General features: G+C 42.9%; 1 protein-coding gene across 1 annotated transcript in view; it reads left to right on the forward strand.

Moving 5' to 3' along the window:
• Positions 1-10,826: 10,826 nt before the first annotated feature.
• LOC104437840 (pyrophosphate-energized vacuolar membrane proton pump-like) overlaps positions 10,827-18,344 on the forward strand; it is a 44,018-nt gene continuing 36,500 nt past the window's right edge. Inside the window, exons 1-4 of the mRNA XM_039302615.1 lie at positions 10,827-11,057; positions 12,256-12,281; positions 12,419-12,437; positions 14,334-14,544. Of these exons, the coding sequence (XP_039158549.1) occupies positions 10,827-11,057; positions 12,256-12,281; positions 12,419-12,437; positions 14,334-14,544 (487 nt within the window). The remainder of the gene's footprint in view (positions 11,058-12,255; positions 12,282-12,418; positions 12,438-14,333; positions 14,545-18,344) is intronic.

An 18,344-nucleotide genomic window follows, 5' to 3' on the forward strand; every position in this document is an offset into this window, starting at 1 on the left:
TTGGCCTTTTTGGAACGGCGGGAACATATCTTAATTCTATTGGAGCGCGTTTGGAACCTTATTAGATTAAACCCCTTTCCTCCCGCAGGTTTTTTCTTTTTTCTTCTCTTTGACTTATGCTTTGCAAGGATCCTCTCTTTTTTTTTCCCCCTTTGAGATGACGATGAAATAACTCCCAATTCGTGAGCACGTTGCCTGTTGGTTTCTAGATTTGGTTGTTGGTGTTCTTCCACGAAAGTCCTGAGTCATGGTAGACCACCGGAGAAGAATGAAGACAAAAGAGCTGCAAGCGTTAAATGAAGAAAAGCTACCGAAGCATGAAGACAAAGAACGCCGGCAATGGTTATTGAAGAGTTCTCCGCGGATTGCGACGCTCGTTTCCAAATGTATTTATCGTATTGGCCCTGTTTGTGTGCTTTCGTTGACTCTGTGAACTTTCTTGTTTTCTTCATTTGATGATGTCAGACATTTGTGCTAATTTCTGTGCGTCCAGTCACTCCAAAAGTCGTGAAGATCATATTTGTGGACACACCCTCGAAGTAACAGCATTTGCATTCCATAAAAGTTCCCTTCAGTCTTTATTTGTGCTCTTGTTCTGAATTTTGAAAATTATTATCATTCCTCTGATTACAACAGTTTCGCCTAAGTAGATGAGTAACTGGGAGACGCTCCGAGGCGCGGCTAAAGTTATGCTTGAATGGGAAAGCTAGTCTTATAAGAGAGGAAAATCAGGTGCTTACCAACCACGTCACTAGCTCTGGGATAGATCCAAGAATTAAAACGGCACTCCATCTTTCAGGTTGGCTCATGAGTTGGGAGTGAAATTGTTAAAAGGATTAATTTCAGCTATAATATAATTAATCCATTGTGAATACTTATTTGAAATAAAATAAGTGGAAAGTGTGTACTCCTTGTGAGGGAATAATTGATCCCTCACAAATCGTAGTCCTATGTGTCAACATCAGTAGCAATCCTTAAAAAAGACGTAATTTTTATATGGATAGAGATTTCGCAAACCCAAGTTGGTTGATATTGCATTCTTATTGTTGCTCGATTCTATTCCAATGGGACAGTTATTCCATCCCTATCTTATTTGACTTCGCAAGCTAGAGGTTCCGATTTAGTTCTATGGTTGCGCAGAATAATGCTCGGACCATATGTGAACCCGATGTGTAATTTTTTTTGGCACCTTCAGAAAATGCATTCTGAATCTGAATCCTATTTCACAAAATCTGCTCATCTGAATTTCTTTTTCTTTTTGGCAAAAATCAGCCCGTCGTCTTCTTTTCTTCTCGATTTTAACAGAAGCGCCCCGTGGGGAGTTTCGGGGTCGAAGTTGACCGTTGACCAGGGAGCAGGCGATAGTGATAAGGTATTACAAACCCCAACTGAACCGCCATTCCTGCAATCCCCATTCAACCTTTTGACGCAGTGCAGTGATCGCATGCGGTGACTCGCACGGCTTTGTCGGATATCGAAGTCATCGCGTCGTCTAGAGCGTCGAACACCCAAAACCCTCCCAACGAAGTGGCCGTCGTCGATGTGTGTCTACCTCTGCGTTCGGCGATTTGGAGAAATTGAGCTAGTTCGTGGAGCGAGAAGGAGCCTCTCTCGACTCCCGATGCTAATGGGTACCGCGCTATCTCGTTTGGCTGCTCTCAACAACTTCGCCGACGTAGTTCGGTACATCATCGAGGTGTTTGCTTTACTTCTTTGTTTCGCCTTCGTGAAAGATTTTGCGCGCCCCGATTGTGCATTTCTCGCTACATAGCCCTGACTTTGGGTGTGCAAGCTGCTGCTTGAAGCATTTGCTTACTACTCGATTCCGTTTTAACGAACTAATTATTGTTGTTCTTTATGTATGTCGGTGTTGGATGACGAATTGCTTTTGAAATGACCGTTGAAGAATGGGGGTAGCATGTTAGATAGCACCGCCTCTCTCTCTTGAGTTCTCCAGATCTCTCACTCCAGATTTTTCTCGGCCACATCTTTGTTTCTTTTGTGAAAATCCTTGCTGGACAATGAGCCGAAACTGTTGACAACTTGAAGTCGGCAAGTTGACAAATTGAAGGGCTCCACCGACTTCCCATGCCTATGAATAGGCATTCCCTCTTCCCCTTGTGGTAGTGTAGAGTGGAGTGAAGTGTGTGAGGCGTGTGTAGAGTGGTAGAGTGATGGTGTGTGTAGTGAGTGACGTGAGGTGAGGTGTGCTGTGCTATGCGTGCCGTTTGTGAAGAGAGTGGTGAGTGACACGTGAGAAGCAAGTGAAGTGAGTGTGTGTATTAGTGTGGAGAGTTGTAATATCGTTTATAAAGAAGTGATTATTTTACTCGTATAACCACTTGCCTTCTCAACAAGTAGTATCAAAGCAAGATTGTCGGAGATCGTCGAGCTAAGGAGCGAAGTACACTGGAGTTTTGCTAGTGCACAATCCGGGATTATGAAGTCAGCTGGTCCAGGACCAAGCTTACTTGGTATAGTGCTAGGCATTACAACCAACTCACAATGGCAGATTTTTCGAGTTCATTGAATGGCGTTAAGAAGCTCAACAACTCCAATTATAATAATTGGAACACCCGCATGCAATATTACTTGCTAGGTCAAGATTTGAGGGATATTGTTGGTGGCAATAACATCACATTACCCATGAGTGATAGCGAATTAAGAAAATGGAATATCAAATTAGGTAAGGCTCTTTACTTTCTTGTCAGTAACCATTGAAAATGAGTTATTGCAACACATAAATAGTGCAAAGACCTCGAAAGAGGCCTAGGATTGTTGGAGAAAACTCATTTGATGTTTTGAAACTAACAAAACTTATCTACTTTCTGTTCTAAAGATTTTCAGATTTCTGTGTCAAAGTCTGAAGACTGCCAGACTTTTGTGTTAAAGTCTGTTTTACATGAGAAGTTTGCCCACTCTATCGAATTCCAGACTGAAAGCAAGTGAAGAATGAAGACTTATCCATATGAGGGATTATCTTTCTTTCTTCAAGGGTTCGATTTGTATGGATTATATATGGCCTTCTGGATTGGAAATATCACCTACAGGATTGATTATCTTTATTGGAATCAATTTAGATACATCAAATCTTTTCGGATAGCAAGTAAATTTTGAAAGAATCTACTTATGGAAACCAAGATTCTAATTGTATAGGCGAACAGGATTGATGGGCTTTCATCACAATTTTCAAACGGCTCGAGATCTCCTTAATTGATTTTGTCCAATGGGTTGATTGGAAGAATTTCTTTGGAAAGTGCCAACGGTCGAGAATGCATGAATGAGTATTTAATGAGACATCTCCAGTCATTCGATAGAGTGTGTGAAAGAGAAATTTAAAAGTCTAAAGCTTCCCATTTTCTTGTTATTTCTTACACTCAGCTCAAAGTTGTACTCAAAAGAGAGATAGACTTATAGTGTAACTTCGTGAGAGAGCAGTACAGACTATTCACTGTGAAGTTGAGATCGCAAGTGTGACATCCCGATTTTCCAATTCTATTTTTAGTGAAATGAGACAGGCATTTCATCTGCACGCATATAGTTCTTTAATCTGAGTTGGCCACTCACGAGAAGACTAATCTATTAGGTGAAGCTATTAAGAGATTTTAATGCATCAGACTCGAGAATTTGACTAGGAAGCGACATTTCGATCGAACTAATCTGCAAGGGTCATTACAGCACAGTTAAAAATTGATTAGAGACCGGAGATAGGTCGACTCGACCAAGGCATGTGATCAAGTGTGGATGATTCCACCAAATCGCACAATTCTTGTCAATCGGCACTAGACCGACTTTTCTGTCGTTTTAGTACCTTGTGTCCGTATTTAAAACCTTGAGATTACCATGACAATCGAGAGTCGCCAATGTGTGACATCCAGATTTTTCAACCCTATCTTCTACTGAATAAATCGGGCATTTCATTGACGCGCCTATAGGGTTATTCTCAGAGCTGATAACTCTCGAGATAACTAGACTATCTGGGGAAATTATTAAGGAATTTTAAGGCAATAGACTTGAGAACTCGATCAGGAATCGACTTCTCGACCGTGTCCATCTTTAGAAGTCATTACGGCACAGTTAAAAAAAAAAATCAATTTGAATCAGAGATAGATTGGATCGACAGAGATGTGTGGCTAATCGCGGCTGACACCACTAAATTAGAAAATTCTCGTCGGCCGACACTAGATTGATTTTCTTATTGTTTTGGTACCCTGTGTCCGTAATTGAATCATCGAGATTTTCACGACAATTGAGAGTCACCAATGAGTCGAGTGGGTTCATAGCGGTTTGAATAAAATCGACCACGGGTCATTTTTGATAAAAAGTTTTGAAAACTACCCGGTAGTTTAGGTCACGCTAAAAACGCGCCAAGTTGGAATTAACCGCGAATTCGAGTCCGATTTCAGAAATTGAAGTTTCTGTCGTGTCACAATAAATTCTAGGAGTGTCGACTCAGTCTCAGAAGATTTTTCTAGCACCCGACACTTTTTGGGAAAAAGTTGTCGCATAGTCGTTTTTGTGCAATTGAAGCCGGGGATTAGATTGGTTACAAAATTGAGATACATGGTGGATTCTTGAGTGAGGAAAAATGCAGAGACGATCAATGAGTGATCCATTGAATTTGTGAGAATCAATTGAGATGAAATCAAGAGGGATTTGGAGCCAATTGAAGCCATCCCTCTCAATTTCGTAACCCCCCTTTAGCCTAGCAAAATTGGACCATTTGGAGAGTTGTGAGAGGTGTTGGTGTGGCCTAATGAAGGCCAAGGGTTAATGCTTGGCCTAGAATGAACCTTGGAGATATTTCTTGTGGAAAAATAGGCATTGGTGGAGCCCAACTCTCATTTATCTCTATCTCCTTTCCCTCACACCCCCACAACCGGACAGCCCCTCTCTTTCCTTCCATTTTCCCCTTGCCGCGACAACCTAAGCGAAATTCCCACGCCCATGATCACTTCCTCTTCGCCCTCTGCCGAATTGCTTGCAACACCGCTCGAAGAAGCCCACTCCTCCGTCGAGTTCTTCAGCTCCTACCACGTCCGAGCTTCTCCAAACTCGGTCAACAAAAGAAACACTTTCTAGCCGTATTGACCGAAGCCAGCGAAGCCGGAGCCGCACGCGTTCAAGCTGCCCACGAACACCCGCTCCTGCCTTACCACTGCCACTTGCCGATTCCTCAGCCTTCTTCGGCCAACAGCAACCGATTTCCTCCCACCTTGTTGACCACCGAGCGAAATTCCTGCAGCTGCTGTCTAGGCCGCATGTCCCATGAAGGCCACGTCCACTATCTCTCCAAGCAGCTGCCCTTGTGTCTTCAGTTGCCGCGGCTGAAGTCCTTTGTTGACTTTCAATTACGAAGACCGAAACCCAGCCATTCGCTGCCACGTCCGAACACTCCACCAGCTCTTGTCGCCTCCACCACCGAAGCAGCTCCATTCTTCGCCGCGTCTTCTTCAGCTCGTGCCTCCCACGCATGACGCCAACGAAGCCAACCGTGGATCGAGCCCAGCAATTCGAGCCTAGCAGTCCACCGAAGCTCCTTCACGAGCCTAGCTCCATGTGGCATCTTGGCCCAAATTCCAGCCCAATGAATTTCTTTTGGGCCGCAAATTAGGCCAGAATTCAGCCCAACAATTTCAGTCTTTCGGGCCCAACAAAGTCAGGCCCAGTTCAGCTTTATTTCAAGCCCATTTTCAGCAATTGCAGTCTTCAAGCCCAATTTTTGAAGCCTATCTTCGCAGCAGGCCCAACCCAACTTGGATCCAGCCCAAAGAAAGAACAAATCTCAGTTGGGCTGAGATTTGTTGGGCCAAGCTTAAGGCCCGGTCCAAGCCCGCCGATGTTGTCGAAAGCCCGATTTCGGCCGCCATCACGGTGATTCGATCTCCACTTTTACCGAGTGAGTTTTACTCACTAATGCTTTCTTAGTTTGTTAATTATACTTAGGGTTGGTTAGATTTAATTAAATGCAATTAGGCGGTTAGATTAATTTAGATAAATTAAATTAGAGAGTTAATGATGCATGTTAGGTGGTTAGAAATAGACATTAGCAAGTAGGCATGCCATGTTATTTATTGAACGAGTCTCGGTAATTTTCCGAGCTCGTCTCAATGTCCAATTCGGTCTCAATGTCCAATTCAGCATTACGGGCCTAAATTGGATTTTTATAATTATTTATTTAATTTTCGAAATTAATTATTTAATTATTTATTTTTCCGGAAATTCAATTGGGATGGCCGGTGATCAGAATTTCGTGCTGATCGTCGTGGTGCAGTCCGTTTATTTATTTAAGCTTTATTTGGTGCTAAAGAAATTTATGAGTGATTTTAAGATTCATTCCTAAATTAGATCTTGAAAGGGTCGGGTGGGACCGTAAAGCCACTAGATCTCGAAAGGGTCGGGTGGGACCATAAAGCCACTAGATCTGGAAAGGGTTGGGTGGGACCGTAAAGCCATTGAATCTGGAAATGGCCGAGTGGGATCGTAAATCAACTAAATCTAAGGAATTGCTTGGTGTGGGATGAATGACCTAGAAATGGTCCGACTGACATGAAATCGACTAGGTCAATTTGATCGATGCTTCGATCGGTGATGTGATTGTTGGAGTACCTATTGAACTATATTAATATGCAGATGGAATCTGAGGCCAAGGTAAGTCCTCTTACTCATGCTGTGCTTAGGCAACCGAGTAGTGTATTGGTTTACTAATTGAGTCTTAAGGGGTAGAACTCGCTAAGACGTGGTCTCATTGGTTATTGAATAACCATTTCGGACCCTGAGGAGGAGCCTAGGAGGAGGAACCCGAGGAGGAGAAAGGCTTTTGAAGAAAAATATGATCCAGAGAGGGACCTTGAGTACAACCCGGATGTGGATTGAGATCCCATCCCTTTTGTGGACCTTGTCTTAGTGTCGATAGGTGTGAGACTTGTTTGCTGTAAATAGCATTGTAAATATACTATGAGTTGTGCTGTTAATAAAAGTGTGGTTGTGCATTTCAATAAGAAAAATATGGCCTGCTTTTCTATCCCATTGTTTTATTGTCTGGGGATTCATAACTGCTTCCGCATGCATAATCAAAACAAATGGTTAGCAATACTTAGTCCTGGAATATCGCACTTTAAAATCGACCAAGCTAAGGGATGGGCGCGTGCCCGAGGGTCGAGGCATGAGCGTGACACAATGTGTCAAAGATGTACATTGTCGCTTGAAAATGATCAACCACGAGTCAAATACATGAAAATTTCTAAAAGCTACCCGGTAGGTTAGGATGCGCTAGTATCGTGCCAGAGTGAAATTAACCGTGAAATTGAGATTGAAATCAGAAATTGGAATTGTGTCACAAATCTTATAGGAACATCGGATTAATTTATGGACTTCAATTGGACTCAATTGGAAGAGAATTGAATGGAATTGAAGATTGTGGTGTACAAGATTTGCAAAATTCGTATGCCATGGCGGAGGAAGAAATTGGACCCAGGGAAGATTGTTGTGGGAGATTTGAGTTAGTGGAAGATTACCTTATGTGATTTCATGGTGGTTGGGGCCAAAGTGAAGGAGAACTTGACAAGTGGAGGGTGTGGATTTGCTCTAAAAAAAGGTGGGACTTCACTTCAACCAATCACCATCATCTTCTTCCTTGGTCTTTGGCTTTTTGAATTAGAAGGAGACAGAGAGAAGTGCAAGCGGAACCAACTAGCCCCGATGTCGCCTCCTTCGCTCGCTCGATGCCACCGCTCGTCGCCATCGCCATCGCCACCCGTCCGCGCGCGAAGGCCCGCGCGCGCGCTCGTCGACCAGCCGTCGCGCCGTCTCCACTCGAGCCTCTAGCACCGTCATCCTTCGTCGTCCAGCTGCTGTCGCCGTCGCCAAGGTTGCCAGAGCCACTGTCGAAGTCAGCTCGTCGCCAATGCTGCTTCTCCTTCGCCCGCAACCGTCATTCCTCGTTGCTCACGCGTCCCAGCCGGCCGTCGCCTAGCGTCGTCGTCCGGAGTCACTAGCCGCTGCTCGCCGTTCACCAGCCACCATTGGAGCCGCCAAGACCACCGGAGCCACCGTCAGTCGTCACCTGAGCTGCCGCTGCCTGTCTCCGCCAGTCCCACACATAACCGGCCACCGAGCACCCTCCATTCGGCCAAGGTCAGCCACCAGAGTTCCAACTTAAGTCCGGATCTTCGAGGGCCATTTTAGGCACCTTTCGGTCCTTGTTTGGTGCCACCCTGAGGAGGTTTTCCGACCACCTCGCCAGGGACTCATTGGAAAGCGATTCCGGTGAGTTTAGCCTCATAAACCTTGATTAGAGAGTTAATGATGCTTGGGGTGTTCTTAGTTTAAGCCAAGTAAGCTTAGGTTGTTAGATTAGTTTAATTAGGTGTGGATTAGATTAAGGGATGTGGTTAGTTTAAAATATGATTAATTAGAGTTAAGTGTATGTTTATATTAATATAAGTCTTGATTTGACTTAAATGAATTATTTTTTATTAAATAAATATTTCAAAATTATTTAATAATTTAATAATATATTATTATTCGAAATTATTAAAATATTATTATTTATTAATTTTTGGAATAAATTTGATTATTAATAAATTCCGAAAATTATTTTGGGACCTTAAATTCTCAGAATTTCGCGATGATTATTGATGTGCATTCAGATTTTGAAATTGATGGTTGGATATTATAAATTGAGAGTAGATTGTGAAAAATATGGATTTATTCACAAAAACCTCGGGTGTCGGGTTTGACTTCGAAATTCGATTTTATGGATTATTATTTTAATGGAATCCTTGAGTGAAATGCAAAGTGCCTTTGGCTGAATATGAATTGTTGTGTGATAATTAAGAGGAATTGTCATGAACTGTTGAGCTGAATTTGCCCCTTTATGGGAGGCCCCATGCAACGGGCTTGGGTCGCAGTTGATTCTGGGCCTATACTCATTTGGGAACGCCATCGACGTAGTGACGAAGCCGCGCTCCATGCGGGGAGGCGATGCCTAGCATTAATGTCAGTAGATAGTCGAATTGCGAGTAGGCTATGCCCTTGAGTGGCAATTGTCACGCCCCGATCCTCCGAGCGCGCGAACATCCCACTCTAGTCAATACAAATGCGACTTCCCAGGACACGTCGCCGACCCATTCAATTTTTATTGCACATGCGAAAGTGAAACAAATCCATTGACAACATCTAACTTGGGATAGAAAAGCAGGCAATCAATCACAACCAAACAAGCTTTCTTATAAACACATAGGTTTATATACAACACTTGGATGGTCTACAAAATAGATAGGCTCAACAACTAGGAACTGTCCTATGACCAACTTGTCGACACGTTCGCGATTCTTCGGCCTCCACCTTCGAACTCAGGACTTCCGGTCCTCCACGACCGTCATCTAGGGACCTAAAATATTATCCCACAACCGGGATGAGACTACGTCTCGCGAGTCCTACCATCTAAAACTCAATTAGGAAGAAAATACGCCTCAGGGCGCTCTAGCCACACAAATAGGATAGAGGGCTTACCTCGGCTCAGTCCCTTTCCGCACGTCAATACAATTTATATTCAAACAATACTCGCACAAGCTGAAACTACCGACATACCCATCGGTCTATCAATTCAATCAATCCAATTGATATCATACGATCCACACATCTATCAATTCATATCATCTATTAAACCATACCATCTATTCATCCATCAATACAATTACGGCTCGCACAAGCTGAAATGGATGCAATGCTCTCACAAGCTGATATAGATGGTAGCTCGCACAAGCTGATATATACATAGATGATAGCTCGCACAAGCTGATATATGGATCGTTGCTCTCACAGTGATAAACGATCATTGCTCTCACAAGCGATAAATGATCATTGCTCTCACAAGCCGACATACAAAGTGCTCACACAAGCCGACAATGATGCTCACACAAGGTGATACATATATAAACAAATTGCTCGCCAAAGCTGATAATTCAATAATAAACCAACTCATACCTCAATTCAATCAATCAATCAATCAATCCAATCGATTCAAACTGGTCATACAAACCAATTACGGTGCTAAAAGCTAACACCGGGTATTTTCAAGTTAAATACCACAACTTCATGAATTTCACACAATTCCACACTTTTGGAATTATTCACCATAATCATCAATCACTCAATTTCTCAATTTAAACATACAATTAACACAAACCGACCGCACTTCTTTGCGATCGTATGAAATTCTAACGACCGCCATCCCAAAGATAATTTTCGAAAATATTAAATAATTAAATTTAATTCCGAAAATTAAATAATTAAATATTATATTATAATAATATAATTTAATAAAATAATATTTAAAAATTCGAAATAATTAATTAGGGCTTAAACAAGATTACACTAATTTAATCATACAATTAGCCCTAATTAAACATCCATTAAACTAATCCAATTTACATTAAAATAATCTAATTTAATCACATAAACCTAATCGAGACTAATCTAAACACCCCTTAAGCGTCATTAACTCACTAAGCAAGAATTAGAGGATAAACTCACCGGTTTTACGCGCCGGTGAGTTCACGGCGACCATGACACCAAGGCGGTCGATAAACCCCAAAGCGGCGACACCAACGGAGGCCGGGAAGACACTGAAAACGGGCCTCGAAGACCTCGCGGCTTTCGGTTTTCGCGCTGATCCGGGCTGAACTGGCGAGAAGAAACCAGCAACTTCAACGGCGAAACGGGCCGATCGGAGCTCCGGCAAGTGGGTGGTTGGAAACCGGCGGCTCCCGGGGGTCAAGGGGATCTTGCTGGTGGTTGGTATGGGTGGAGGTAGGGTAGAAATGGGGAGAAAATGGCTGAAAACCGCGAAACGGGCGAAACAGGCGGAACCAGGCGAGTCCAGACGGTCCGGCGAGCGGCGTCTTCGGGTGGCCGTACGGGACGACCGGAGAATCGTTCCGGCGATCTGTGAGGTGCTCCGGAACGGGCTGGATGTCGTCTTCGCGGCGATGGGTGGCTCGTTCGCTGATTCAACCGGGAAGTTAACGTTTTACTCGGATCTTTGGCGAAAGGTCGGCTGGAGCAGAACCGGAACGAGGGAAAACAGAGGAGGAAATGGGGTCCGATGGGCATGCGACGGTGGAGGCTGATGCTGCTCGGTTCCTCTGGTTTTTGCTGAGCTTCTCTCCTTCAACAACAATGGAGAAAGCCTTAGAGAAGAAGCTGCTTAAGAGTGGGGGTTTCCTTGGGCTCTCTAGAGCTCAACACTTGCCATCTTCTCATTGGCTTTGCCCCCACCATGACACCACATGACCTCAGCCACTCTCTCTCCTCCAATCTTCCTCTACAAGCTTGGCAATAGGTGCAAAATGTGGTGTGCCATGGGAGCTACGAATTTTAGACATTCCCCCATTCAATCCATTCAATTCTCTCTTAATTCCAATCAATTGAAGCTCAATTGAAGCTCAAATAAATCAACCCATGTGTCCTCGGCCTTCTCATGACATTTCCCCGTCAAATGATCCAACTTGCATCCCGAAGATTCGATTAAAAACAGCCCTCTGACAATCCCGAACAAAAACGGCATTACTTTGCTTTTCCGCCAAAAATCTCGGTTTGTAGAAAAATCTTCTGAGGATGAGTCGACGTTCCTAAAATGAATTGTGACTTGATAGAACTTCCAATTTCTGTAATCGGGTTCAATTTCACGGTTAAATTCAATCTGGCGCGACTTTAGCGCGTCCTAATCTACCGGGTAGCTTTTAGGAATTTTCTGTGCAATTGACCTGTGGTTGATTATTCTCAAGCCACAAAGTTTATCTTCGACACCTTGGCGACTCTTGATTGTCGTAGAAATCTCGAGGTTTCGATTACGGACACGGGGTACCCAAAACGACGAAGAATCGGTCTAGTGCCGGTCGACGAGGATATTGCGATCGAGGTGGAATCACCCACACTCTAATCACATATCTCAGTCGAATCGACCTATTACTGATCTCTGTTCGATTCTGACAATGTCGTAATGATCTTTGCAGATTAATACGGTCGAGTAGCCGATTCATGGTCGAATTCTCAAGTCTATTGCGGTTAGATTCCTTAACGGCTTCACCTGATAGACTAGTTATCTCATGAGTGGCCAACTCAGAGAAGAAAGATATAGACGCGAAGATGAAATGCCCGACTTATTTAATTGAAACCAGAATTGGAAAATCGGGATGTCACAGCAATGAATAACAATTGGAACACATGCTGAATGATTTAATGTGTCAGATTGTGGGGCGGAATTGTGTGGCACGGTATGGGACGTGTCATAACGATTTAGTCTTATAATCATGACCTCTGTGATTGTTTATATGAAAGTGATTGCGTTCCGATTGTTTAAAATTCTTATTATTGCACATGATTGAGTGATACGAACTATGCTAACCTGCAGGGAGGAAATTGAGGCAAAGGTGAGTCTCATTGTTTGTGATGGTGTGGCTAGGTCATCCTTGGGTGTATTTTCTTTCTAATAGGGGTTTAGGGGGGGTAAACTTGCTGAGACAATGTCTCACCCTATTGTGGGCTTACATTTTTAGGTCCCTTGTGGACGGAGCAACCAGTTCGTTATGGTTGGCCTTGTGGAGTTACAGAGGTGAAGTTGAATGATTGGTGATCGTGTACAACTTGTAGGTCGTAGGATGGTCCCTTTTTATAAGCTGACCTTTTGTAGACTTTTGGTTTTTGACCTCTGTTTATAAGCTCCGTTGGTGTATGTGATTGATTGTGAAATTGCTTTCTGTTTTTCTATCCCGTATTTCATTGTCAAGGGTTTTATAATACGTTTTGCATGCGCATAATAAATGAATGGGGTCGGCGACACTACTTGGGAATGTCGCATTTGAATGACCATGGTGGGATGTTGGCGCGCTCGAGGTTCGGGGCGTGACATCCCCGTTTAAATGGTATCAGAGCCTAGTCTGAGTATGGAGGGGTAGGGTGCGAGGAGTCATGGAATAGTTAGTAGAAAAGGTTTTTAATATGCTGATGCATGTGGTTGATAGCGTAGGGTGCGAGGAGTCATGGAATAGTTAGTAGGAAAGGTTTTTAATATGCTAATGCATGTGGTTGATAGCTGTTTGGTAGTGTGTTTGTGGGGTCACTCAAATTCTAACCTGATGTTGGAATTGGAAAACGAGTGTCTATAAAGATCATGTAACATGAGTGACCAGGAGTGGAGAACTCTTTGGAGGAAGTCGATAGGACCTGTACCTCGAGGTAGGATGCTGACAAGAATCGGTGCTCGAGGCAAAGCGCAGGCTTAGACCAGCACGAGTGTAAGAGTACCGTTGTAGGCCGGTACTAGTATAGCAACACCGAGTGATCCTAGATTTGATGAGATCGTTTAGGCGCTAGTGTTCTTTGGGAACTTGTCGAGCCAGTAAACTTAGGACTGAACCGCCGTTGTTGCCGTTGTAGCTATCGCCGCTAATGTTGTAACTGTTGTTATTACCGCGCCTGTTGAGGCCCAAACTGGAGTCATGATTGGGGAACAAGCCACTGTATTTGAGTCAAGGTTTAGTTTAGGTAGAGATGTAAATCGATTGGGGGAAAGGTCGATGTCAGAAGAAAGGTACCCCATTTCACCCAACCGGAATAGTAGAACTGGAAATTCAGTGCCCAACTCGATCGATGTGTGTCGTGTCTATAAGAAAAGATGTGGATCTTTTCCATGCTGTAAGAGGGAAATTACAAGTGTCGCCAGTAAGGTCATCTAATCAAAGATTGTCTGTATAGACAGATGGAACCACGGCTGTTTCTGTCACCGCCGTTGATAAGACAGAACGGAGGAAACATGCTTCAGTACATTAAGTGAGGTACTTGGAACAGACCCTAGTGCAAGGAAGGATACATGCTGTCACTCGATAGGAGGTAGAGAACTCACCAATCATGTGCCGAGTTTATGGAAGGAAGCATGAATCAACCCAGTGTCCCGATTCAACGGGAGCATGCTTTGAATGTGGCCAGCATGGCCATCAGGTTAGGAACTATCCACGTAAGTCCAGGAGAGTGTAAGTACCATTACTGCAGATAGGACACCATTAGGATGGCTAGAAGAGCATAAATGGGCCAACCATACATCGATCAAGGGAAGAATGTTTTTGAGATGTTTTTATCAGAGTAGTGCAGCAGAATTTTCAATGAAGGTTGTAGGATTTTCGTTGTGGTAATAAAGTAATAGAAAGATGAATATCTGACTATAGTTGTACTTAAAGGGTTTGCTTAAGTATGACTTGGAAGTCATTTATAAAAGGGTTTGTCTCAAGGGGCTTTTTGCTGTTTTGAATCGTGGTAGTGATATAATTTAGTTTGTTCAGTTAGCATGCAAAAGTTTTGAATTATTGAAAGTCGAAGAGGAACTTCGATCCTTGTTATTTGTCACTGAAGATGACCTGGTTTTAGTTGTTGGTTACCAAATCTATATGGCAACTGTAATGGATGCGTCAGTTGAGGAGCCGAATATGGAGAACATAATCGTGGTACAGAAGTTTTCTAAGGTACTTCCTGAAGAATTGCCAGGTTTGCTGTCAAAAAGAGAAATAGAGTGCGTGATTGAATTAGCACACGAAATAGAGCCAGTCCCTAAGGCTCCTTACCGGATGGTGTTACCCGAGTTAAAAGAACTGAAAGTGCAGATGTAGGAATTGTTGGATAAGGGATTCATACATTCCAATGCATCACTTTGGGGAGCACCAATTCTATTCGTGAAGAAAAAAGTTGGTTTGTTGCATTTGTACATCGATATTCTCCAAGATCGACTTGAGGTCAAGGTATCATCAATTGAGGATTAGGAAGAAAGACATACCGAAGTTAGCATCTCGCACTCGATACGATAGTTATGAGTTCACTTTAATGCCGTGTGGTTTGACGGACACCACAACTGTTTGTTTGGGTCTGATGAACAGAGTGTTTATTGGGTACTTAGATTAGTTTTGTGATCGTGTTCATTGACGTTATCCTGGTGTGTTCGAAGAGTGCTGAGGAGCACAAGAGACATTAGAGGATGATACTTCAGACCTTGAGGACTTTTGAATTTTACACTAAGTTTAGCAAATGCGAGTTTTGGATGACTCGTGTTGCACTCCTAGATCACATGATTTCAAGCGAAGAAATCTTCGTGGACCCTGCCAAGATCGAAGTAGTGATTAACTGGCCAAGATCGACGACAGTGACAAAAATCATAAGTTTTCTAGGTTTTAATAGGTTATTATAGAAGGTTTGTGGAAGGGTTTTTAGCCTTAGATTCGTCATTGACTCGACTACTAATGAAGGAAGAGAAGTTCGTGTGGACAGACAAGTGGAAGTGTAGTTTTAAAGAGCTTAAGAAGAGGCTTACTACCGCACATGTGCTTATCGTTCCATCTGGTCCTGGAGGATGCGAGATCTACAGTGATGTACCATTTAGAGGACTAGGTTGCATGCTAATGCAACATGGTAGAGTTGTTGCATACGTGTCCCGTCGATTGAGACCTCATGAACGGATTTACCTGACGCATGACTTAGAACTTGCAGTAGTTATGCTCGTTCTAAAATTTTAGAGGCATTATCGGTATAGAGAAAGATTACAGATCTTCAATGACCATCAAAGTCTCAAGTACGTATTCTCTCATAAGGAGTTGAAAATGAGACAGCGTTGCTAGATGGAATTCCTAAAGATTTTTACTGTGATATTTTACATCACCCTAGAAAGGTGAATAAGGTCGTTGATGCGCTGAGTCGAGAGTCCTTAGTTGCATAGTTGGTATTCAAGGATTAGATTTTACTTGAGAAAGTTCGAAATTCGGTTTTCAAATCTAAGATAGGCCACCTTTTGAATCTTATGGCCACCCTTAGAATTGAGCTGGGAGTGCAGATCAGAATCAAGACGCTTATGTGGACAGATTCAGAAAATTAGAAAATTATATAAGAGAATACGAAAAAGAGGAAAACTAATTTTCAGATTTCTGAGAACGGAATGCTAAGGTTCCGAGGACGATTGGGTGTACGTAATGATACAAGGATTTAAAGAAGAGATCTTATCCGAAGCTTGTTGTAGCAACTTCAACATTATCTAGACAGTACGAAGATGAGTGAGAATCAGCTTCAACAGGATTGGTAGATCGGTATGAAATCAAATATCATTGACAAATTGCAAGTGTTACATGTGCTAGTAAGAGAAAGCACGGTTTTGCAATTCGAGAGGACCTTTGTAATATCTCGATATCTCTATGAGGAAGTGGGAACACGTCACAATGGATTTTTGTGACAAGTTTACCAAGGAGTCAGTGTATTAATAATTTCTTTTTGGGCAATAATTAATAGATGAATGGAATCAGATCACCTTGTGGCTATGCGGAAGGATCTTGATTTGATTAAGCATGCATAATTGTAGGTGCGTCAAAAAGGTTCATATACTTAGAGTGTCAGTGTCAGAGTTAATTCAGGTCTAAACCGGAGATTCCCAATTTCAGTAGATCAATCAGATAGTTCCTTTTGAGTTAGTGCCGAGAAAAGTGTACAAAACTTCAGTTGTTGAGTTGAGGTCAGAGAATGAAAGGTCACAGTTCAGAGTCAGTTCAGCAGTCAGTGGGCGCAGTTGCAAATATCAACGACAGATTAAGGACTGCTCAGAGCTGCCATAAAATTTACACAGTTAAGCGTCGAAAACCTTTGAATTTTCGGGTAGGGAATCATGTTCTTCCTAGGATGTCGCCTAGGATAGGGACATCTCAAATTGTTAAGAAGGGAGAGTCGAAACTATTTAAATGATGGAATATTTCAAGTTTGGGATCAAATAAGAAGTTTGGTTTTAAATGGAAAAAGAAAGCAATTTGGAGCACCGTCGGCACCTCTAGCCGAGTGGTACCTAGGAAAAAAGTTCACTGGTCCGAAATCGAGGGTTCGAATCCTCGAAGCGGCAATTAGCCGGGTGGAAAGAAAAAGAAAAGAAAAATAAAAAGAAGAAGAAGAAAAACCAAATTTTTGCAACTTTCATTTTTGTAAAATTGGACAAGAATTACTCGGACATATTGGCAGTGATTCGTTGACACCGAGAGTGTTGGATAGCAATACAAAGTAGAATGAAGGAGCAGAATTGATGAGATGACAATACCCCACCATTTTTAAGAAGAATTTTAATGTTTTAAATTTCGATGATGAAATTTTTATAAGAGGGGAAGAGTTGTGACATTCTGATTTTCCAATTCTATTTTTAGTGAAATGAGATGGGCATTTCATCTCGCGCGTATAGTTCTTTTCTCGAGTTGGCCACTCATGAGAATACTAGTCTATCAAGTGAAGCCATTAAGAGATTCTAATGCATTAGACTCGAGAATTTGACTAGGAAGTGACCTTTCAACCGAGCTAATCTACAAGGGTCATTACGGCACAATTAAAAATCGATTAGAGACCGGAGATAGGTCGACTCAACCAAGGCATGTGATCAAGTGTGGGTGATCCTACCAGATCACACAATTCTTATCGATCGGCACTAGACCGACCTTTCTGTCATTTTGGTACCCCGTGTCATTTTGGTATCGCGCGTATAGTTCTTTTCTCTGAGTCGCCAATGAGTCAAAGATGTACATTGTGGCTTAAAAATGATCAACCACAGGTCAAATGCATGAAAATTTCTAAAAGCTACTCGGTAAGTTAGGACGCGCTAGTATCGTGTCAAAGTGAAATTAACTATGAAATTGAGATTGAAATCAGAAATTGGAAGTCCTATTGTGTCACAAATCTTATAGGAACATTGGATTAATTTATGGACTTCAATTGGACTCAATTGGAAGAGAATTGAATGGAATTGAAAATTATGGTGTACAAGATTTGCAAAATTCGTATGCCACGGCGGAGGAAGAAATTGGACCCATTGAAGATTATGGTGGGAGATTTGAGTTAGTGGAAGATGACCTTATGTGATGTCATGGCGGTTGGCGCCAAGTGAAGGAGATCTTGACAAGTGGAGGGTGTGGATTTGCTCTAAAAAAAAGGTGGGACTTCACTTCAACCAATCACCATCATCTTCTTCCTTGGTCTTTGGCTTTTTGAATTGGAAGGAGAGAGAGAGAGAAGTGCGAGTGGAACCAACCAGCCCTGATGCCGCCTCCTTCGTCCACTCGATGCCACCGCTCGTCATCGTCGCCATCGCCGTCGCCACCCATCCGCGCGCGCGCTCGCTAGCCAGCTATCTCGCCGTCTCCGCTCGAGCCTCTAGCACCGTCGTCCTTCATCGTCTAGCTGCTGTCTTCGTCACCAAGGCTGCCGAAGCCACCGTCGAAGTCAACTCGTCGCCGATGCTGCTTCTCCTTCGCCCGCAACCATCGTTCCTTGTTGCTCAC

The sequence above is a fragment of the Eucalyptus grandis genome, chromosome 9 (genome assembly GCF_016545825.1).
Source record: "Eucalyptus grandis isolate ANBG69807.140 chromosome 9, ASM1654582v1, whole genome shotgun sequence".
NCBI classification, from domain to species: Eukaryota; Viridiplantae; Streptophyta; class Magnoliopsida; order Myrtales; family Myrtaceae; genus Eucalyptus; species Eucalyptus grandis.